This window comes from Onychostoma macrolepis, chromosome 02 (assembly GCF_012432095.1).
Source record: "Onychostoma macrolepis isolate SWU-2019 chromosome 02, ASM1243209v1, whole genome shotgun sequence".
Classification (NCBI taxonomy): Eukaryota; Metazoa; Chordata; class Actinopteri; order Cypriniformes; family Cyprinidae; genus Onychostoma; species Onychostoma macrolepis.
In genome coordinates this window covers 1,920,625-1,941,409 of record NC_081156.1, presented here as the reverse complement: position 1 = coordinate 1,941,409, position 20,785 = coordinate 1,920,625, and the positions used below count along the sequence as shown (strand labels likewise).

The 20,785-nt window shown below is 35.7% G+C and overlaps 2 protein-coding genes across 4 annotated transcripts in view; both read right to left on the bottom strand.

The window, feature by feature from the left end:
* Positions 1 to 7,685, bottom strand: part of tnk2b (tyrosine kinase, non-receptor, 2b) — a 122,558-nt gene extending 114,873 nt beyond the window's left edge. Inside the window, exon 1 of one of the 2 annotated variants that reach the window (XM_058761785.1) lies at positions 7,418 to 7,685. The gene's annotated coding sequence lies outside the window, so the exon portion shown is untranslated. The remainder of the gene's footprint in view (positions 1 to 7,417) is intronic. The other variant, XM_058761804.1, reaches the window with a different exon arrangement.
* A 920-nt stretch (positions 7,686 to 8,605) lies between these two features.
* Positions 8,606 to 20,290, bottom strand: tfr1a (transferrin receptor 1a). 2 transcript variants are annotated; one of them, XM_058761832.1, is made up of 18 exons: positions 20,159 to 20,290; positions 17,695 to 17,745; positions 17,161 to 17,395; positions 16,835 to 17,015; positions 16,525 to 16,747; positions 15,393 to 15,515; positions 15,211 to 15,306; positions 14,984 to 15,123; positions 13,723 to 13,892; positions 13,499 to 13,618; positions 13,281 to 13,366; positions 12,749 to 12,812; positions 12,603 to 12,670; positions 12,425 to 12,495; positions 11,874 to 11,958; positions 11,546 to 11,773; positions 11,273 to 11,425; positions 8,606 to 10,805 (listed from the first exon to the last, which is right to left on the bottom strand). In XM_058761832.1, the coding sequence occupies exons 2-18, from the start codon at positions 17,725 to 17,727 to the stop codon at positions 10,563 to 10,565; spliced, it is 2,319 nt and encodes a 772-aa protein (XP_058617815.1). In that variant the 5' UTR covers positions 17,728 to 17,745; positions 20,159 to 20,290; the 3' UTR covers positions 8,606 to 10,562. The 2 variants fall into 2 exon arrangements, with proteins under 2 accessions (XP_058617815.1, XP_058617823.1); XM_058761840.1 differs by having other exon boundaries at positions 17,695 to 17,742; positions 20,159 to 20,240.
* Positions 20,291 to 20,785: the final 495 nt, after the last annotated feature.

The following is a 20,785-nucleotide window of genomic DNA, read 5'->3' as shown; positions in this document are numbered from 1 at the left end:
TTAACCCTTTTTGCACATAATATATGCCTTCATGCTTACATTCACTTTATTCGTTTAATCCAAATACAAAATGAGATATGAATTTTTGCTCATATCGTCCCGGCCCTAATACAGTGTTTGAAACTATTGATAAGTGCAGACAAATAAGGAGGAACAGAGCCACAGGCAGGGAGTTGGTTGACAGGGTGCTCATGTATCTGAAAAATGAGAAAAACTACAAGTCATTAAGCAAACAGAGTGAACACAGAGTGTAACTGTATCATGAACAATGGGCAGGTAAGCGCTGACTGCTTCGAGACTGCATGGGACAGCAGGAAATTCATCAACTCCTTTTGGAGGATGATGTTCACACATACACACCTGCCATCAGTGCTGAATCATAAGGCAGGGTTCCCACTCTTTCATGAACACCAGATTCAAGGACTTTTTAAAGCACCATTTATTTTATATCAAGCAGCTATCAAATTCACACCCCAGCATATGTAGTGTCATGAAAGACCTTACTGTACTTAATATTTCACTTACACTTAACATTTACATTTAAGATCTCAGAGAAATAATGTTTTGAATGTGTAGGTTTCACAAATTTAGACCATTCTGAGCAGTTGTGTTCAAAGTCATTACTGGTAATATTCAAATACAATTTCTAAAATATTGATAAAATATGCATCAAACTGGGTTTGCTGTAGTTCTCTTTACAAGATTTAAATTTGAAAATTTCTCAATTTTTAAATTAATAAAAAGTGGCTAAATGTTGTAAAATAACATGGTAAACCTGTTAACATTAAAAATTTGCACACTCTCAATAGAGACGTTACTCATTAATAAATAAATTATTTTGTAAATCACGTTTTATTGTAAATCCCATTTTTTCATCTTTGACCTAGAGCAGTGGTGCCCAACCCTGTTCCTGGAAATCTACCTTCCTGCAAAGTTCAGCTCAAACCCTGATCAAACACAGCTTAACAAGCTAATTAAGATCTTCAGGAGCACTTGATAATTACAGGCAGGTGTGCTAAGTTGGAACTGAACTCTGCAGGCAGGTAGATCTCCAGGAACAGGGTTGGGCACCACTGACCTAGAGGAATGCAGGTGCTCAAACATGAACGTCAAACAACGCGAATCAAAAAAATATAAAGAAAAGATAGGAATAAAATAGGACTTTTGCTTTTAAACTGTAAACGCTTTTCACTAAACTGTTTTTCCAATTTTTCATGTTCTACATTTTCTAGTTATCTCCATGTCGCAGTAAGTTTTAGGAGCTCATTTTTAGTCCATATCCTATGCTGAAAAGTCTGTCTTGCAGAGATTGACTAAAAATGAGCTCCTAAAACTTCTAGAATTCTAGAAGATAAATTCTTCAAACAGTGGTACAAGGATGTGGTGCTGGCCCTTCAAGAGTCACTCTCAACTTAAGTCTATATAAAGCCTATAAAAAAATTGTCTTCATGTATTTCACAACACTTCAGCATGTTATTCTTATTAAGTGATGGTCATTTTGTAGGATTTTTTACCCAAGCAAAGTCTCTGAGAACCTGACACCTTGTAATTCTGGAGACTCCAGGAAAATTGTAGTTCTGGAAAATGGTGGCGCTGGAGACTAAATTGTTCCTGATGGTTTTACACCTAATTGTTCACATTAATTTTTAATTATTTTGCAGTTAACATGCGTCTTTTCTTCTCCACCTGTTTTTGTCTGACTCCGCTGACCCAATGAGCATTTCGCTGACCAATGGTCATTCCTCAACTTTGCAATTTCTCTATTGCATTAGTTTTGAATATTTCTCAAGGGGATTTAATCATTTTTAACTTTTCAGTCCGAGTTAAATCTCTTTTTTGGCTCATTTAATCTGTAAAAGAAAACCTGCCTAATAATTTTGCACTTCCAGCCTTCATGGACAATTATAAATGATTAAATACAAAATGAATAGTAGTTAAGATTGATGTAGTTTGGAATTGGTCAAATGTGCTTGGAAAAAAAAAAATATGATCAGAATATCAACGTGCCTAATAATTATGCACGCGGTGTAAGATGAGCTCACTTTACACAGAGTAAGCATGATCACGAAATCGAAAGTGAACAGCGAGCGCTCATTCAAATGTGATTTCAATACCCTGCATATTGATAGCGCGAAAATTAAATACAATATTAGAATGTTTGTGGGGAGGACAATTTGACAGGACAATTTTTTAAATAGCGCCATAAACAAAATTTATTTAAAATTTAATTCAAGCACTTTCAAGGACCTATGTTTGTGTTCAAGTACTTTCCAGGCCTTGAATCCATATGTCTGCAATTCAAGTACTTTCAAGAAGCGTGGGAACCCTGATAAGGTCATGTGCTGAGTAATTCTTATCATCGTTACATATGCAATCAGCTGCATAACGTCATCTTTACAAGTGAGGAGGACCACGCTCCTTAGCCCTCTTTCATATGTCAGTTATTGGAAAACTACTGTAACAGACTAATAAATCTATACCTACATCAACCTTTAGGTCCAGTTCAGACAAAAGAATATTCACATACTTATATAATCAGTTAACAACTAGGATGCACTAATTCTAATACACAACAGAGAAACAGTTTACTTAATGTTATGTTTCAACATGATACATGAAACTACTCCACAATAGTCTAACCTGCATGCCACATCTACAAGCATAAAAAAAATTTAAAAAAAAAAAATAAAAAAAATAAATACAAAAAAATCGTATAATCGTAAAATCGTATAATCTGTCAAAATGCTCCACCAGGCAGAGGAGGAGGATTTCCATGCAAATGTGTCATTGTTTTCCTTGAATTTTTAGGTTCTATAACAAGTGAAGATGTAAATTGGTGTCATTTAAAAAAATAAAAAATAAATTATTATATTCTTAGAGGCAAATCACAAAGTTCAGCTGTAGAATAACACCTATTTGACTATTTAAGGGCTAAACTCCAGCTGCGTGATGAGATATTACACCCTTAACTGATCATGGTGTGCATGAACACCAGAAACTACATTTAATTGGTAGTTAATGACCACTGGGATTAGGTATCAAGAACCAATTGGATAATCTGTGGATGGACACACAACGAATGAACAAGCTGTAAACCGTCAGACAGAAAGTAACTTTATGCGTGTTTGGACCATGCGCAGTGCTCGTGCTTTCAGAGCTGCATGCTCTCATTTAAATCTCACACAATAATATTCCTATATCGTCAATCCTCCACGTGTACAACCCCAATTCCAGAATTTATTGTAAAATGCAATAGTATCAAGAATCGGTTATTTGTCAATTCTCTTTAACTTTTATTTAATTGACAAAAGTACAAAGAAAAGACTTCCAAAGTTTTCACTGACCAAAGTAAATGTATTTTGTAAATATGAACAAATTTTGTTTTTGATGAGTAGCCAGTCAACAGACTGGAAGTTTTTCTCCTGCTACCATATCATCACCTGAATTTAATCAGGGTAACTGTGGACTAATCTGATAAAATAGGAAAAAGCTTATTCAACATCCTGGTTACACTGCTGATGATAAAAAGAGGTATTGTACTGAAAGCCTGGGGGAAAAAAACAAAAAGAAAAACTCTTCCATTCAAAATACAGATGTGTCTCCATTATCAAAAAAAGTGACATGACAACCCATTCAAGTGTAAAGTGACAAAGCATTGCCTCAGTGCAACAGGATATTCATCTCTATTTGGAGGCAAAATTTTCTAAAAGCAAAACCCATCTCATAGTTTTGGTTAGTAATATACACCAAGCTCATCCTTAATTAACAGACAAAAATAATAATAACAATAATACAAAACTACAAATTGAGGTGAATTAAGTAGTCAGCAGATGTTCTACTTCCTACCAAAAAAATACAACATCTGCATTATAGGTTGCAATTAGAGGTCTTGTTAAACTAATTACACCTTAAAGACATAATTTCAGCTTTGTGGTTGTAATGAACATTTGGAACTGGAGATGATAACCTCTATGAGAAGAATTAGTCTAAATTACATAAAATGTAACTTACTGTAGTACTGCCCATATAATCATAAATGAATATCCCTACTCTGCCCATCTCCCAACAAAACAAAATTTCAAAATTAACTTTAAAACCTTTGCACCAAACAAGCAAATCAAGCATTACCCAAAAACACCCTATATATCATCCCTATATCGAATGAGTTTTTCTAATCCCAAACAAACTGGGTTTTCAAATCTTAACTCAAAAGGCGACAGGGCTGTGGGAGAAAAGGTTTGGAAAAACTGGATAGCACCTCATCATCTTTCATGCCCTGCCATTACTTGCCAGTACCGCACAATGTCATGTCCACTGGCAATGTTCAGTGCCCACAACTGAATGAGATCTATGAAAGTAAATATCAAGTGAAAGCAGGATTGGAAAAAATGTTCTTGGCAGAGACATTACTCTCCACAAAAGGACAACACTATTGAAAGGATTCATATTATCCCTCAAGCAGACCACTGACGACAAAAAAAAAAAAAAAAGTGACCATGATTAAACATTGTGAGGGCTGATAGCTAGGAGTGGGCACTGCTAAATGTTATCACCACAATTACATCATGGGCAAAGCCTCAATTTTGAACATGACATAAAACCGGTGGTGAATAAATCACCACTTCAGACTCAGAGGCAGAAAAACAGTCACACTCATCACAACGAGCCAATACATCCAGTAAGGCATTGATCTGTACTGGATTCTGTGCACAAGTCAATGAGCAGTAAGAGTACTAACTGCTGTGAAATTGACTGGTCTAAATGCTTCACTATAGTAATGCACTGTGCACACGCATGAAAAAATTTGCTGAAGGACTGAATGAGATTTTCTGCAGCGCCAACTACTCATGCAAGCTGTTAATTCTGTGATCTCTCATCAGAAACTGTTACCAGTTTGGACCCAGCGTACCATAGAGAAGATTGGCATGTGGCCACATTTCTAAGTGGAGAAGGGATGCTGCTATTAAGTTCAGGCACACAGCCAGTGGAGGTAATCCTGGGCTCAATGAGCCTGTCAAAATGAAAGTCATCACCTGAGTCAGAGATCTGCTGATTATGTAAAAGAATGGTGTTGGTTATCAGTTTGCTTCCTGAATTTCTCAATCAATTTTTCAAGCTTCTCTCCTTGTGATTGTCTTTTGATACTTTAAAGGGGTCATGAACTGCCCTTTTTTATTATTTTGTACTGTTCTCTGAGGTCCACTTATAATGTTAGCAAGATTTTTACATCAAAATACATCATAATTTACAAGTAATAGGATATTTTCTGACCTGTTTTGACCCCCCTCATTGGAACGCTATGCTTGAATAGGTGTGGCGGATTGTACATTCAGAAGTAAATGCCTAATGCTATGATTGGCTGACAGTCGTGTATGCTTGAAAGCCTACCTCCTTCATAGACGGACGCTGCTTTGATTTATGCTAAAAACGCTGTACTCAGTACACATCAAACGATCTGTAATAGCAGACAAATCAATAGTGCTCACGTAATGAAACCAGTTACTCACACTTTTGTGGTGCGACATCAGATCCAATAGAGTGAGCACAGCATCGTCTTTTAGTTTCAATCTTTCTGACAATCCTGCGTCGAATTGCACCTTGTTTGTAAACGAATCCATGGTAAAATGAAGTGAACAAAGGACCAAGCTCTTATCGAGGCGGCCTGGCGGCCTTCATTAAAAATAATTGTTTATCAAATAGCTAAAGTTTATTATTTGGTTTCTGCGCAGACCTGCGTTTGTCGCCCTTGATATTTACCTACTATGGGCACCAATCAGTGGGCAGGGCTAAACAGGCAGTGATGTAGAAGCAGACGTTGATTTTCTGCTGAGGCGGTGTTTAGCTACACTATTACGTCCGTTTTGGCAGATTAGCTTCAATACAAGCTGTTTTTGGACTAACAAGAAAGTTTTGAGTTCTGAAAATTACAGAATGTTTTTATAGCACAATGACCTCTTATATATCAAAAGATCAAGGGAATTTTGATTTCTCAGTTCATGGCTCCTTTAACATCTGGTGCTCAGTGAAGTCAAAGGTACAACATAGACCAAGTTGGCACTGAGGGAATGGTCTAGCTCCAGTTAAATTTAGATGTAATCAGACGGCTAATCTGCAGGTATCATAGAACAAATCTTCCTTGGGGCGAGAGGATGTGTCTCTTCAGTCAGTTTGTTTCTTCACAAGCAAAAAAGAAGAGCCTGGCCTGGCTTGCCTTTACATGCAGGGATACTTATCACACCTAGACCAAGATACAGGGCCTAGGGGCAGCACTTATTGAACAAGTCTTCATCTTTTACACACGGAGCACTAGTAGGAAAAAGGCAGCACCCTACACTACAAACACACAACTGAGAAACTAACTTCACAGATGGACTCAAACCATTCATCACCTTGCAAACACACAAGGTCTACAGCAGGCGTCTTCCTCTCTTAGAAAAACACACACCTCTACCTGCAGGCCTGGATGAGTCACTCTGTGCTGCCATAATACAAACAATCACTTTTTATACCAGTCATTACGCAACCCACTCACATTTACATGCTGCTGCAATGTAGGTTAAGAGCAACAGCTGCAGTTATACGTGTGACCCTGAGCTCTAAAGCAGCCATACATTCTCCATCTGAATCAACCTTTTGTCCTGCATGACTGTAATTCAGCATCGATCACAAGTGAGTCTTTCTTTGTTCACAATAATGCAAATAACAATGGCAGTGATGAGGCTGGTGCCTTTAACGTCACAAATTAATGAAGATGCAACAAGCATAAAAGGATAGTATGAAAAAAAAGACTAAAAAGTCTCTGACATATTCAAGTGGAGACCGTTTAATCCAGCACTATGTGCTGCAGCTGGGATTGGGAAAGGGTTCAGGCTCATTTTTGGAAAGTGAGGCCAGCATAAACCATGTGGTTTAATGTCGTTCAATTTTGATTTTAGCCTTACACTCCTCCGTGTGAAGAAATGAGACACTTTTAGATAAAAATAGAGAGAAATCTCACATAAGGTCCACAATAACTGTTAAATTACACGATGAGTTACATTTTTAACATGGTGAACACCACTTACTAGCCTAGAAATAAACCTCTCAGAGTATCATACACATATTGAGAATAAGAAACGTAATAAAAATTGAACGCATTTTGTCAAATCTCAATTACACCAACACAAATAAAGACACTGCTAGACTGAGACTGAATCAATTTTTAAGCCTTTAAGGAGCCAAATTCCCGCCACTGACTTTCCTTACATGCAGGTGAAATCTTGAGATCAGCGCGAGGACCGAGATATGAGGAAACGTTAAAACAATTTGCTCTCTTAATTTGTGTTTATCTGTTAAATTCCACGCCCTTGTGAAACTTATTTTTACAGCAGTGACAGGTAAGGTGTTACAATAGTCTACACACTCTTTTAAGTCCTACCTGTCAGACTCGGTGTTCACTCGATAACGCCAGGTGTCTGGTGACTGAACAAAACTTCACTCTGTGTTAGTCCTGGGTGTATACGGCAAAGTTCAACGGAGTTCTAAAGTTTTATAAACATGTTTTAGTGTGCAATATGCTTTGCTCTATAACCGCTGTCGCTTTCTCACTCATTTCTGCCTCGCATTTCTGTCGCTAAATTAACTTACAGCAGAACTCTAGCGTCATTACTCAATCTCACTCGCGCTCTGTACATGCTCATGCTTCTATTGACAACCCACTCTTAAAGAGACAGGACACTTTCATTATGACTGCACTCCACAGTCCACACGGCAATAAACAACCATAACAGCTTAAACCAAACTTCATTTTAAACTCTACTCTATATTTTTAACGCCAAATATCTGGTTTGGTTTTAAGTTTGTATATGGTATATTTCTACAGGCTTAGGGGAAGACGTATTTTGCTTTTGAAACGCACCTATTATTATGAAGCCTATTGCTATCAGGCTGTTTAAAGAAAGGGGAAAAAATCAATTCGACAGCTGTTAAGATGTGAGCTAAATTTACAGATCCTCTCGCTTAATTATGGCAGTCATAAGATATTCAAAGAGAATTGTGCAAAGTACTCTAGTTCTCCCATGTGGTCATTTGAAGAATTGCAAACAAGTCCCTGGGACACAAATACTGTCTCACGATATTATAGTAGTATAAGCAAACATCGTGTGTGCATATTTAATACATTTAAAATCATAGACATGACCTAGGACGTCTACGGGTGTCACTGTCTACATATTTGAAGCTACATATTTGCTAAGACTTAACTGAAAGTAGGCAGCTTCTAAATTATGTTATTTATTTTTTAGACTGAAATCATGTCAGTTTATTTTGAGAATCATTTTTAAGCAAAAACATATTCAACCTATTAGTACAATGCATTTGTTTTATTATTGTGGCATGCCATTATACATACAAGCTATGATTACAAATTTAAAAAAAACAAAACAAAAAAACATTTAGCAATTATTTGCTTAATTGAGCCACATTTGAGGTTCAATAAGTGATGAATAGAACATAATTTTAGTGTCATTTAGTCAACAATCTTGGATGAGAATTTTGCTGTACTTTACACGGTTAGTTAACTTTAAAAAAAAAAAAAAAGAGCTTGTACAGAGGCCACAGTAGACAGTTTAAATGAGTTGTTCAAACTTTTTATTAATCACTTGCAGACTTGTCATAAAACTGAGAATCAGTGCACATGTAATGCCACAAACCAATTATGTCTACAACAAAACTACTACTGACAGCATTCTTCAAATACATGTTTTAAGATATGGATATACATAGACAATCATGAAACTGCAAGTCATTACTAATAAGAATATTGTTGGAATACTCTTTAATCTCCATTTTCATCTCTTCCACGTGCATATATCTTTATCAGGACCTGTACAGGATCTATTTCAAAGTCTTACATGACAGGAGTGTTTCCCACTTTTCGATTCATATTGATATGTCTTCTGACAACCATGATGATACCGATGAACAGATGATACCGGCATCAAAAAGTGAACATTAAAACCAATTAGCTGAATAGTTTTGTAATTTAATCTCACTTTGATTTGCAAGTGAAACAGCAGGAGTGAAGTTAAATACAAACAAAGAAAAGAACAAAGAAGAGGAAAAATAAAAAGTATTTTAAAGGCTTTATCATAATCTACAAGGCACAATAATAATACACCAGAAACAAAAGAACTATGAAAACCGAATAAGAGAACAGAACAGAATCTTTTAGAAGCCCATGACAGGATCTTACAGAGAATGTTTCTATAGTTTTTAATTTCTGCAGTGATCCTCACCCACTCCATATTTGATTAATGCAAGACTAAAGAAGGTAACAGCACTTCATTGTGTATGAAAAACTGACAGATTACATGACTTACAACAGATAACTACTATGGTAAGAGTGTGTGAATATAGATGATTTTGTACATCATCATGGGAAACACCGTTCCCAATAATTACATCCACATCACAGTGAAATATGAGGGGCACTGCCCTCGATATCAACACATTGGTAGGCAAAAACTACCATCATCTTCGCATTATGGAAGGCACTGCTCCCGATAATGATTCTGGATCAGGTATAACATTGATTCAAAAGGAGGATGCCAAAGACTGATACATACCAGTAACTTACTGATTTTTTAAATTATCATTTAAGAAATACAATGTAGTCTGTGGTCATAGCTTTTGAAAACAAGGTCATCTCCATAGCAGATGCTGCTTTCACATTTCGACAGTATAACTGTCATAATTATGGAAGGCACTGCTTCCGATAATTATACATTTGTTAAAAAAGGCGTTACAAAATGCTATTTATAGTGATCCCTGTCACTGATAAATAAAAAACTAATAAATATAATTTCAGAGCCACATAGGAAAGCCTCTTTCTATTATTTGACAGAATTGATCTGAGGAACCCCTGAAAAGTGTATCCAACCAGAAAATTGGAAAAATACTGTGCTTTACGAGGTGTATTATGATCACAGGTAAGTTAGGTTACAAACATTAAAATGTCAGTGGCTGATTGTCTAACTGGAGTCTGTATAAAAAAAAAAAAAAAACTCTAAATCCAAACTGTTCAGGTATCATGCAAGAAGTTCCTCAAAGGAATCTGAAAATTTTGAAAATAAACCAGTAACACATTCCAAATTTGTATAATCTAAACTAGATCTCAAAGAAAAACTTCCTCCAAGAATAGAAATTCTGGGTTATCTACCTTGATGTCAATCAAACCCCTTATGAACTGTGATCTGTATGGATTCAGAGGACAAAGTATAGCACATGAGTGATATGAGCTACTTTTATAATATTTTATGTATTATAGTTCGATTGACTAGAACATTCTTCAAATATCTTCTTTTGTGTTTCACAGAAGGGGTCTGGAATGACATGAAGGAGAGTAAATGATGACACATTAGACTTTTGGATCAACTACTGCTGTAAATACTGATGTAAACCACTTATCCTAAATTCATGTTAATAGAGCACCAAAATCATTTTCTGCTTTAATTTTCCTTTTTTTCCTTGAGTGATGGTTCAAAACTATCATACAGCTAAAGAGGTGAGCTGAATCTGCTTGTCTAAATTTCATTATCCATATCCCATACTTCCCCTGCCAATGCATTGGCACAGCCCTGGATGGTCCAAGTGGCAAGAGCAAACTGATTCTTGAATTGGTCAATGTCAGCAGATTCAAGCCCTCCTTTAATGGCTTCAAGGTGATCAACCAGAGCTGCCAGAGTGTGTGATCCGGAGCCCAGCAGAATGTGCCGGAATAGACTCTCCCGCGGAGACACATAGGGAGAGAGAAAACCGCCTTCCACCTTCAAACAGACACATCATGTTAACATACACAATATAAAACAGCAAAACTACAGACAAATTACAGCTGCTGCTGTTTCTAAGGTCGTATATCCCAAGAATGCAATATGAAAAACCTTTCAAAGCGTTTTAAGGCTGGCATTTTGCTGCTTTTAGCCCATGTCTATATATGCTGTTGCACCCCAGAAGTTGACACGCTTAGCCATTACACTCATTTAATATGTATCTAACACAATTAGCAAGTATATGCATTTAAAATGCATCTTTCGGTTTTATCATATCCAAATTTTTTCCAATAAAATGGCCCTCTTCCTAAAACCACTTGCTTCTAACTATCAATAGCAGCAAAGCAGCATCAAAGGCTACTGGATTTTTAAAAAAGCCCTTTGATATATTCCATCTCAATTTCCTTTTTCAAGAGGAAATACGTCAGCACAGGAAAGAATGAAACTGCTTGACCATTTTTTACCCTCATAATGCGATTGTTGATGATGCGACACTGCTCTACGTCATCAAGATCACTGTTCCGGATGGCGGAAACAAGAGAGCTGGCAGCACGATCGTATGACCCATGAGCTGAGAGAAGCCACTGCATCGTCACAGTGGAAGGAAGGCGGCCCGACTTCAAAAGAAAAATGCAGAAAGTTAATTACATCTCCCTGTAGCCTTTACAGAAAAACATCAAACATCAAGTTTAAGCTCTTTGGGAGTCGCAAAAAGACATATCACCACACAGACTCACCATTTGGCGTGATTCAACTTTAGACCTGATTTGGGACACATAGTTGCGGATGACACTGGTATACTTTGCCACGTTCAGCTTGAGCAAGTTGTCGTGTACCAGCCGAAGCGTAACCAGTCCAACCACCTCACCTGCTGTCTTGGCAAGTTTCAAGGTGTTGTAGGAAGTGTACCGTTCCAGATTTTGATCCGTATCCTCAATAGTGCCAAAAGGGTATAACTTTGCACTCTGAAACACATCAGGAACATTACTTCCCATCTTTTCTCATGAAACAAACTGCACCTTTACTTTATTATTTTGACAGCTTCAGTAAAACCTTGATACTTACCGAAGTAAATCGAAACGAAAGTGACGGGATGCCTAAGAAGGTCTGGAATGGATAAGCAGAGTGAGACAAACCCATAGGCTCCATTCTGTGGAAAAAAAATTAAAAATGTTTTTTACAAGGATATTCTACAGGATATATATATTTTGTTTGATCAGAATGTGTCTAACAACTTAACAGTATTGTTATTGTTAACAAAAACTAAAAGGATTAAAAATATTTGTTGTTAACTGAAATAAAGCAATAATAAAATAAAATATAAATATTAGCCGAAAAACTTAATTTAAAATCTAAGTTTTCAGTTGAAGCATTAACATTACTAAAATTGAAAGAAAAGTAAAGATTAGAAATATTTAAAGTAACAAAATAACAAAAGCACATAAAACATACTACAGCTTAAACTGAAAGTTCATTCAAAATATGAATAATAAAAGAATAAAATAGTAATAAATATATTCTTTAAATAATACTAAAAATAAATAATACACTGGTCCTTCACCACATGAAATTACAATCAAACTGTGGAGCATATAAGCAGTGAGGGACAAACTTACACAGACTTCTCCCAGTTGGATCCAGCAAACTGTTCATGCAAGGATTTAGTTGCATCAAGTGGAGATGAGACCTGTATGGGGAAAAAGGTTATTTCTCTTTTCAGAACAGACAAAACTGCTTTTTTTGGCAGATTATAAGAAAATTGAAGCTGAAGATTTAGCATTTGAGACACAGCACCTGTTTCATAGTGCTCTCTAGTAACTCATACAGCAGTGGACTGGCAGCTGCTTTGAAAGAGTCAAAGCCTAAAGAGAATGTCAGATGATCAGCATCAACTCAAGATAAAAGTTCTTTAATTCTTCAAGAAATGACTCTTTACAAACCTGAAATAACTTCATCAAGGCTGACGTAAGAAAACATTTTCAAATTCAGGGAGGTCAGGTAGCCCTGACGGTACAAAAACACAAATATATTCACAGACTTACAGTAACTGCTGAAGGCACAGGCTGTTTTAAACTGCATACTAACATACTACAGTACTCTTATGGTTTCTGCAGTATATAGTACAGTATGTGTATTGTGCACAGATGTATTCTGTATATTCCGTTTTTATTAGATCCCACATTAGATATTTTGCACAAAATGTATTATTTCCAAGATGATATAACTATAATGCAATGTATACAATGCAGTTTTTACTAATCAGTACTCCATTAAAAATGCAATAACCATATACACACTGCAATTAGAGTAAATACATTCATAATTAAAACCATTCTTGTTATTGTTGTTTACTTTTATTTGTGTTGTTGTTGTTGTTGTTATTATTATTTGTTGTTGTATCATACAAACACAGAGTATTTACTCCCATAATTAAAATTGTTTAACATAAGGCAGGCAAAGATGCATTCATACCTCCAACCACTCAGTGGCCCCAACACTCCCAAATTCACCAGCACTCCAACTAGCAAAAATTATGCTCCTCTTTGGCTTGAATCCATCTTGGAAGAAAAGAAAGATGCACTTGAAATCAACAAATTTATTCTCAATTAAAAGTGATCATGTATAATTCATTATATAATGACATTTATCTATGAATTTTAAAAAGACATCACTGCTTGTACTCAATGTACCATTCTTGATCATATCTGTGATAGTTCTGGCCAACTCCACCAGTAAACTAGTGCCAACTGTGCTTCTGGCATATCCAGGGCCCCATGCGTCTCGCTGGGCACCAATCACCATATAACGATCTAAAGCACAGGACGAAAACCAAAATTAAGTGATCAGTGACCGGGACCAATTAATTGTTTGATGTAAACAGCTGTTTAAAGCAGAATATAACAGAATATAGTACCTGTATCCGTATAACCTTTTATGACTCCAAACACATTGTGGATTTTTTTCTGAATAAGGACATTCTTTACTTCCACTGTAATAATGTCACCATCATCACCGAGTTCGTACATGGTATCCCGAAGCATCCCATCACTCCAGCCATCAGGGGAAGTCCGACCACCTAACTTACTGTTTGAGGACAGGGGCAAACAAATGTGACAAACATGTAAATACAGGAAGTATTAACAAACCTCACTGACAGGGCAACTGAATTGTCTGAATCTTCTGATTAAAATGTGAGTGGTGCTTGCACATGCAAAAGTCACTGCCAGGGTGATCTGGGTGAGTTCCAAGACTCAAGAGTGTTTTTAAGTGCATTGTTGCATGGGGTTGATAGATAGATGTTTTGCGTGGTTGCTGCTGTAGGTTGTTGCTGGCTCAAGTCAAAAGCCCATATTACACTCTGAGGCTCTTGATTTACATTTACATTCTTAAGAATAAAATTCTTCTTAACTGTCTTTTTCTCATTATTTTATAACTAAATAAAGTTAAGAATATTTTGTATTCCCAAAAACATTTCTTAAGAATGGTCATAAATATTTTCTAAAGACAAAACATAAATTTAAATTCCTAAAAAAAAATTTCTTAAAATAATTGTGAATAACTTCTTAAAGTTATGATAACCTCCAATTTGTGTTAAATCCCAAATGCTAAGATGTTCAATATAGTTCTATTCAAATATTAAGCATTACAACTCTAGGCACATATAATAAAAACTAACTGCAAACGTTTTTGCAAAGTAATATGTGCAAATTCACACACAACGTATCTTTAATTTGGCCAGAATTGCAAGTGCTTGTCTAAATATACAAGAAAGTTTAGAGAAAATATTAAATACGTTGTTAATAAATGTTATTATAGATTATAAAGTGTTTTATAATTAGATACATACGAAAGGTCATCTAAAATTACCATTATTAAGCCCCCAACCCGCCAACTTACAAGTCCGCTCAGTGAATTCTGGCCATATATATATATATATATATATATATAACTAAGTATGTGCATAAGTACACTGACCATTAATGTAAACAACAATGATCAGTCAAAGATTGATCGTGATGTGCCTTTTTGCTGTATTCGGATTTCAGTAACAACTCTACAAGTCAAATAGGGACATATCAGTAACAGCAACAGTGATAGTAAATAGCATTTACTATCATAAATGCTATTTACTATGATTCATTTTGATAGGAAATGAATGGCAAACACAACTGCACCTCATGATCTCAGTAGCCTGTCTTATGGTTATAGTTTGGGCCGGAATGCTGGGCAAGCCAGAGGACTGAGCCGGGGGAAACTGGGTATGATTGAAGGAAGGGAATCCTGGAGTGTAGGGATCACCAGTGCCGAGATGGACCTATAAAAAGAGTGTTTTAAAAGATCAGCTTTACATTAACTTCTAAATGCACAAATATTCTGATAAAAGAAAGGTTCCACAACTTACATGGCCAAAAAGAGCAGTGTCGTCTTTAATATTGTAGTTAACAGGATCTGGATAAATTAGCACAGCACTAGCATTCAAGTTAGCAGCATTAGCAACCTGTATTAAGCAAATGAAAACAAAAGGATAAATAAGTAAATATCAATAATAACGGTCTTAAAATACGAACACTTGAGAGACCCAACCTTATCAGCAAAACTTGAGAGTCCAGCTCTAACCAAGACGACCTTTCCATTTATGTCAACATTTAGCTCTTGCAGGCGCCTGAAGTCTTCTGCTCGTCCATAGTGGGCATACAGAGCTGCACCCTATACAACAGAATAAATAATACGGAACAGGCTGTAATGTGTCATTATACACCGCAAACTTTTTCTTCTGTTTCTACTTGTATCTCAATTATATTCACATTTTAATCCCAGAAGCGTGAGGTTCTTTTTTCAGTGGAACACAAACAAAAAATAATCCAGCTCGGTTAGTCCATATGATGCAAGTTGACATCAAAAACTAAGCAAAACAACACAGCCATACAACCCCACCTTAAGAATCAATGTCTGCTGAAGTGAAATGATAAGTGTGTGAGAGAAAACTGCTAATATTTTAAACTTTTTTTTTCAGCACATTGTGAACCGTGATCTAAACTTGTGATACGATTTTCACAACATGATCAACTAGTAATTTTGGGAAGTAACGGGTTGTTTTGAAGCTTGAACTTTGAGGGTTCCATTCATTTCGGTTTCACATAAGAAAGAAAGTAACAAATCTGGGAAGGCATGAGGGCGAGAAAATTGAATGAATATATATATATATTTTTTTTTTTTTTTTTTTTTTTAAATGGCTACTTTTTGAAAAGTAACTAAGAAACTTCAGCTATTGTGTCGTCATGTGAATAAGCACCCATTCACACCAAAAGTGTTATTCTGTATATGTCTGCATTGTTATTTAGTTGTTTTCCTATATGAAAATTGCTTATGAATGTCTTTGATTATTTTGTTGCTTTTTCCATTGTCATGTTTTAAAAAGTTTAAAACATGTTTAGAGACACCTGAGTACCTCTCAATGATTATTTGACCTGAAGAGTCTTATATAAGTGTGTAATAAGTACAAGACACAAAGTTACAACTTCTCTCAGAGTTGAATTTTTAACATAAGCATAAATTGAAATTTTTTTAACTTAACTTCAGATGAAATCCTGCAGGAGCCACTAATTCTATGGCTTCCGAAGATTTGGAAAATTGCTCACGAGTTGTATAAACTAATTTTATGATACTTTTACGGTGTTTTGTTGGTTGTCAACATACATTCCCTTTCAAAACTAACCTGCACTGTTTTAAGTGCACTGTATGCCAAATAGCCCTCGGTTGTTCCCATAACGTTACCACGGAACAGGACTCTGTTATTTGAGGAACCAGGCTCATGGACTTTCACATAGTGCTCGTCGGTCCAGGTATTCATTCCAAAAGTTTTGAATTTCCCCATGATTTTATTAGCAAGTGCCTCATCTCCTGTGCTTCCTGCCTGGTGACTGGCACTAGAGAATTCCCTAGAAGGCAAAACAAAGCATCTTTAATTTGAATACCTGCTCAATTTACAGTATGGAAAAAGCAACAGTGCAGTTGTGTGTATTTACTTGAGGTTGCTGATAATGTTGTTGGTTGTCAGTTTCTTTTTCAGCAATGCCCTGAGATCACTCCAGTCCAATGAATAAACTGCTTCTGCTCTCACTGGGGCAATCTCATTAATGACCGGACAATCTGACTTGATTTCTGTTTTGTCTGTGCTTCTATTAGACAGGTAACCAATGAGGTATCCTGAAAGACAAACATACGAGTTGTTTTTGTGCACAGAAATGATTACAGTTTAGTGGTCATTGTACAAAAACATTTGACCAATCAGAATAAAGAATTCCAGAGGGCCACATAATAAGCTTGAATATATACCAGCATATTGGTTTACCAATAATGAAAAGTAACAGAATGCCAATGACATATCCACAGATGGTTTTGGGAGAGCGCTGTTTCAGTTTGCTGGGGTAATACGGACGATTATGTTGGTTTACGTTTTCCCCAACACCGTTAGCCTCCACTTCATCATCCATGTCAGATGAGAGCTTCATCTCCACGTGGCTGTTGTCACCCTCCATGTTCTGGGTCAGGTTAAAGCGAGTGTAGGAGCGCGGCTCCCCATTGAACTAGAAAAATAGTTACAAGACACCATGATAAAATACCGTCCTGGGTTCTCTTCTCTGTAAGAACACTTAAAAGGCTGGTCATGTTTAAAGTCATGAGGTTTCAGATTTTCGGTTTTCAGCACAAATAGTAAAACCGATATCAGGAACAAATTAAGAAGGTTTCAGTTAAAGTGCCTAAAAATCTTCTCAGCTGAAAAGAAACACTCACAGATCTCGTCAACAATTGTGCTTTCTTTGTTACCTCCCAAATGGTTAATGATTGGTTCAGATGATTAATTATTATGAAAAGTATGTCTTACGATTTTTGAAATTGTTGTCCTGGCTTGATCCATCGTGGCCTCAAATAACTGCTGCAAGAGAATGAGAATTGTTCATATTGATCATATTCTTGGGGAATGATAAATGTGGTCACTATGAACTGACAATAAATGAAAAAGAACTGCATGAAGATTATTTTTTGTAGAAAAAATATAATGTAGATTTTTATCATCTGCAAAAATTAATCCTGACAGTAATCATGCAAGTGTAAGTTTTCTGTAAACTCTCTCTTTAAACTAGGTTGGTGGTGTGATAAAATTACAAATATCACAATAAAGTACAAATAAAGTACAAATATCCTATGTAGTCCATAGTTAATATAAGGTGATCAAATCTAATTCTTGTCCTTTATACAAGAAAAAGCTTATATATATATATATATATATATATATATATATATATATATATATATATATATACATATATATACATATATATATATATATATATATATATATATATATATATATATATATATATATATATATATATATATATATATAAATAAAATGTATAAATTAAGTTATAAAGTTTGAAAAACATGGACTTAAAGAGATAAGGACTAAATTTCTTGAAGGTTACAAATTAATCTAATGATCCAAAGCACAAGAGAAAAACACTGCAGGCAAGATAAACATGCATCCTTGAGACAGTCTCATTCAACAAATGAATAACAAAAAGGGTAACAAACACTACATTTTAAATTTGTTCGGAAATAACTAAAGGCATTAAAGTACACATTAAAAAAAGGTCACACTGAAGCAATGCACCAAATGTGCTCTGCTAACTAGCTTGGACACATGCAAACTAGAGATAGGAAAATGAATTCGGACTACACCCTACCAGGAAAGAACGTGCACACAATCAGATCAAACCAATCCTCAGGTCCGTTGGGGCCTGACATGTAACCCTTGCTGTCTTTTCCTGAGCAACTGCACAGCCTCCTGGGCTCCTTAAGGATGGCCCACTAATCTTCATCCCTTGTCTGAGCAATTCTATAGGTACGTAAGCAATAGAGCTTACCTATTTACTTCTACATTTTATAATGGGAACAATGAGAGCCAAATAAATCTCTAGACAAAGGAAACTGTTCTCATTTAAGCCTAAAAAAAATTGCACTAGGAAAGTAAGTAAGCTTAAGTTCAAGGACCAAGGACAAGCCAGTCAATTTTTTTATTATGGGGAAGAAAAAAAAAAAAAAAAACTCCATGAACGGCTTTAAAATCCCAAATGATTTCATAAAGTGCTGGTTTAATCCATTCATGCAATACACCCAGAATTTAAATTACTATCTAAAGCTACTTAATCATGTGACTCTGTGCCACCATCTCTTGAATATTTTTTTCTGAGAAGTAAATGGATGAAATAACCTTGTGTCATTTACTCACAATTAAAAATAACCTCTGTACTAGACGCACGTTATAAATGTACAACTCTGTTTTTCTGGCCATCAAACTGTTTTGGTTCATAATCTACATTCCCAAGAATTCCAGACATTGTTGATTAATCTTTACAGAACTGGCAAAGAGGATTAAAACTTCACTGTAGCAAATCATGTGATGGTCACACAGTTTGAAAACACGGTAAAATGATTTGCTAGGTAACTCAACATCTAAATTAACTGCTTTTATTCAAGTTAAATTAAATATGAGTGCAATTCATTTTATAGGATCAGATCAGCTACAATTAGCTTCATTAAGTAACAACTGCACATTTTTGCACAATTTATTTGAAAGCAACACTCAATTTTGATAAAAAAAAAAAAAAAAAAAAAAACTCCTGCAATGTAAATATTGTGCCTTATTTCAAACTAGTAGTGATAATTAATTTAGATAGATGAACATGGTAACAGGTGACACGTACAACCCAAAAGGACTCGGGTTAACTAGGAAGGACAAGTGTTCAGAGCTGACCCTGAAGAAAATGTCACATCCATCTGCCAGCAAATCACAATGCAAAAATTTCAATGCAGTTATAGCTACTAAAACAATCATTTGAAAATTGAACTTGAAACACAACGATATCACTTTAATTATTAAATACTGTTACTATTGAAACTAAAAACATTTGACGTCATTTAAATTATCACAAAAAAAAAAAAGTTAGTACTTTGTTATTAATTTAATTGCACAAGTGAAACAATCACTATCTAATATCAGTTTGACAGAATCCGCGTGAAGGTCAGCAGAGCACGTGCGTGAACTCACTGTAAAGGCTAAATCTAGTCCGCACCTGCTCTGTACAAGCATATACAGTAGCTGCCATACGAATTAAAAGCGATTATTATTATCATTTCACTTATTAAACAAACTGTGAGGAATAATCCTAACTTAAGTGGTTCAGAAAGCGATGCACCGCTAATCTTAACGTAGAAATGGCCAACAGTCAACATTCAGAAGCCAATGCACCTATATTAGCAGACCATGAAGTGTATGATGATCTTACCAATGCTCTCAAGCTCCTGCCTTACTGAAGGCGAAAGTCACGACCACCGCGAGCGCTGCACACACACATAATAACCTTGGAGACCCTGTGAGACAGTGTTCCTATTGAAGGAGGCGTGTGCTTTGGTGTCACTTCCTGTTTTCTATATTAGGAAATTATTTATTAAGTATGTATATCGGTTCAAGTGCCGACGAAAATTTGCTTTGTATTAAATACTTGGTTTTAAATTTAGCCTAATATCGAATTTGCATTTACATTCTGAGAGTATTTAGTATAAAATATTGTACTGTATAATTGCATAAGAACTGAGTAATACTAATTAGAATATATTTATTTGCATCGCGTGGAGCTGGTTATTACTGTGCATAGCGTTTTACTGCTATAATACAAATGAATTACAATAACATGTACTATATGTAACAGACAGGGTGATGTAAAGTGTTTTTTTTTTTTTTATCCTTATTTTTAAGTAATGAAAAGATTGCTTTATTTTCAAAGTGCCTGCTCAGCAGACTCACACACCAACATCTGTAACTGAGCAGACAGAAGAAGAACATTTGGGCCAAAGTAATCTAACCTGGGAGACATTTTCCAGGAGGAGCTCAGGAAAGTAAAGGACACAACCAA

Bases quoted from the DNA above. Each gene is read 5' to 3' on its own strand.
- tfr1a (XM_058761832.1), bottom strand. From the start codon at position 17,727: ATGGATCAAGCCAGGACAACAATTTCAAAAATC. The intron at 16,748-16,834 runs GTAAATACACAC...TTTGCCTTCTAG, and splicing joins AACATTATCAGCAACCTCAA to GGAATTCTCTAGTGCCAGTC. The intron at 13,619-13,722 runs GTACTATATTCT...CCTGTGCTTTAG, and splicing joins AAAAGGTTATACGGATACAG to ATCGTTATATGGTGATTGGT.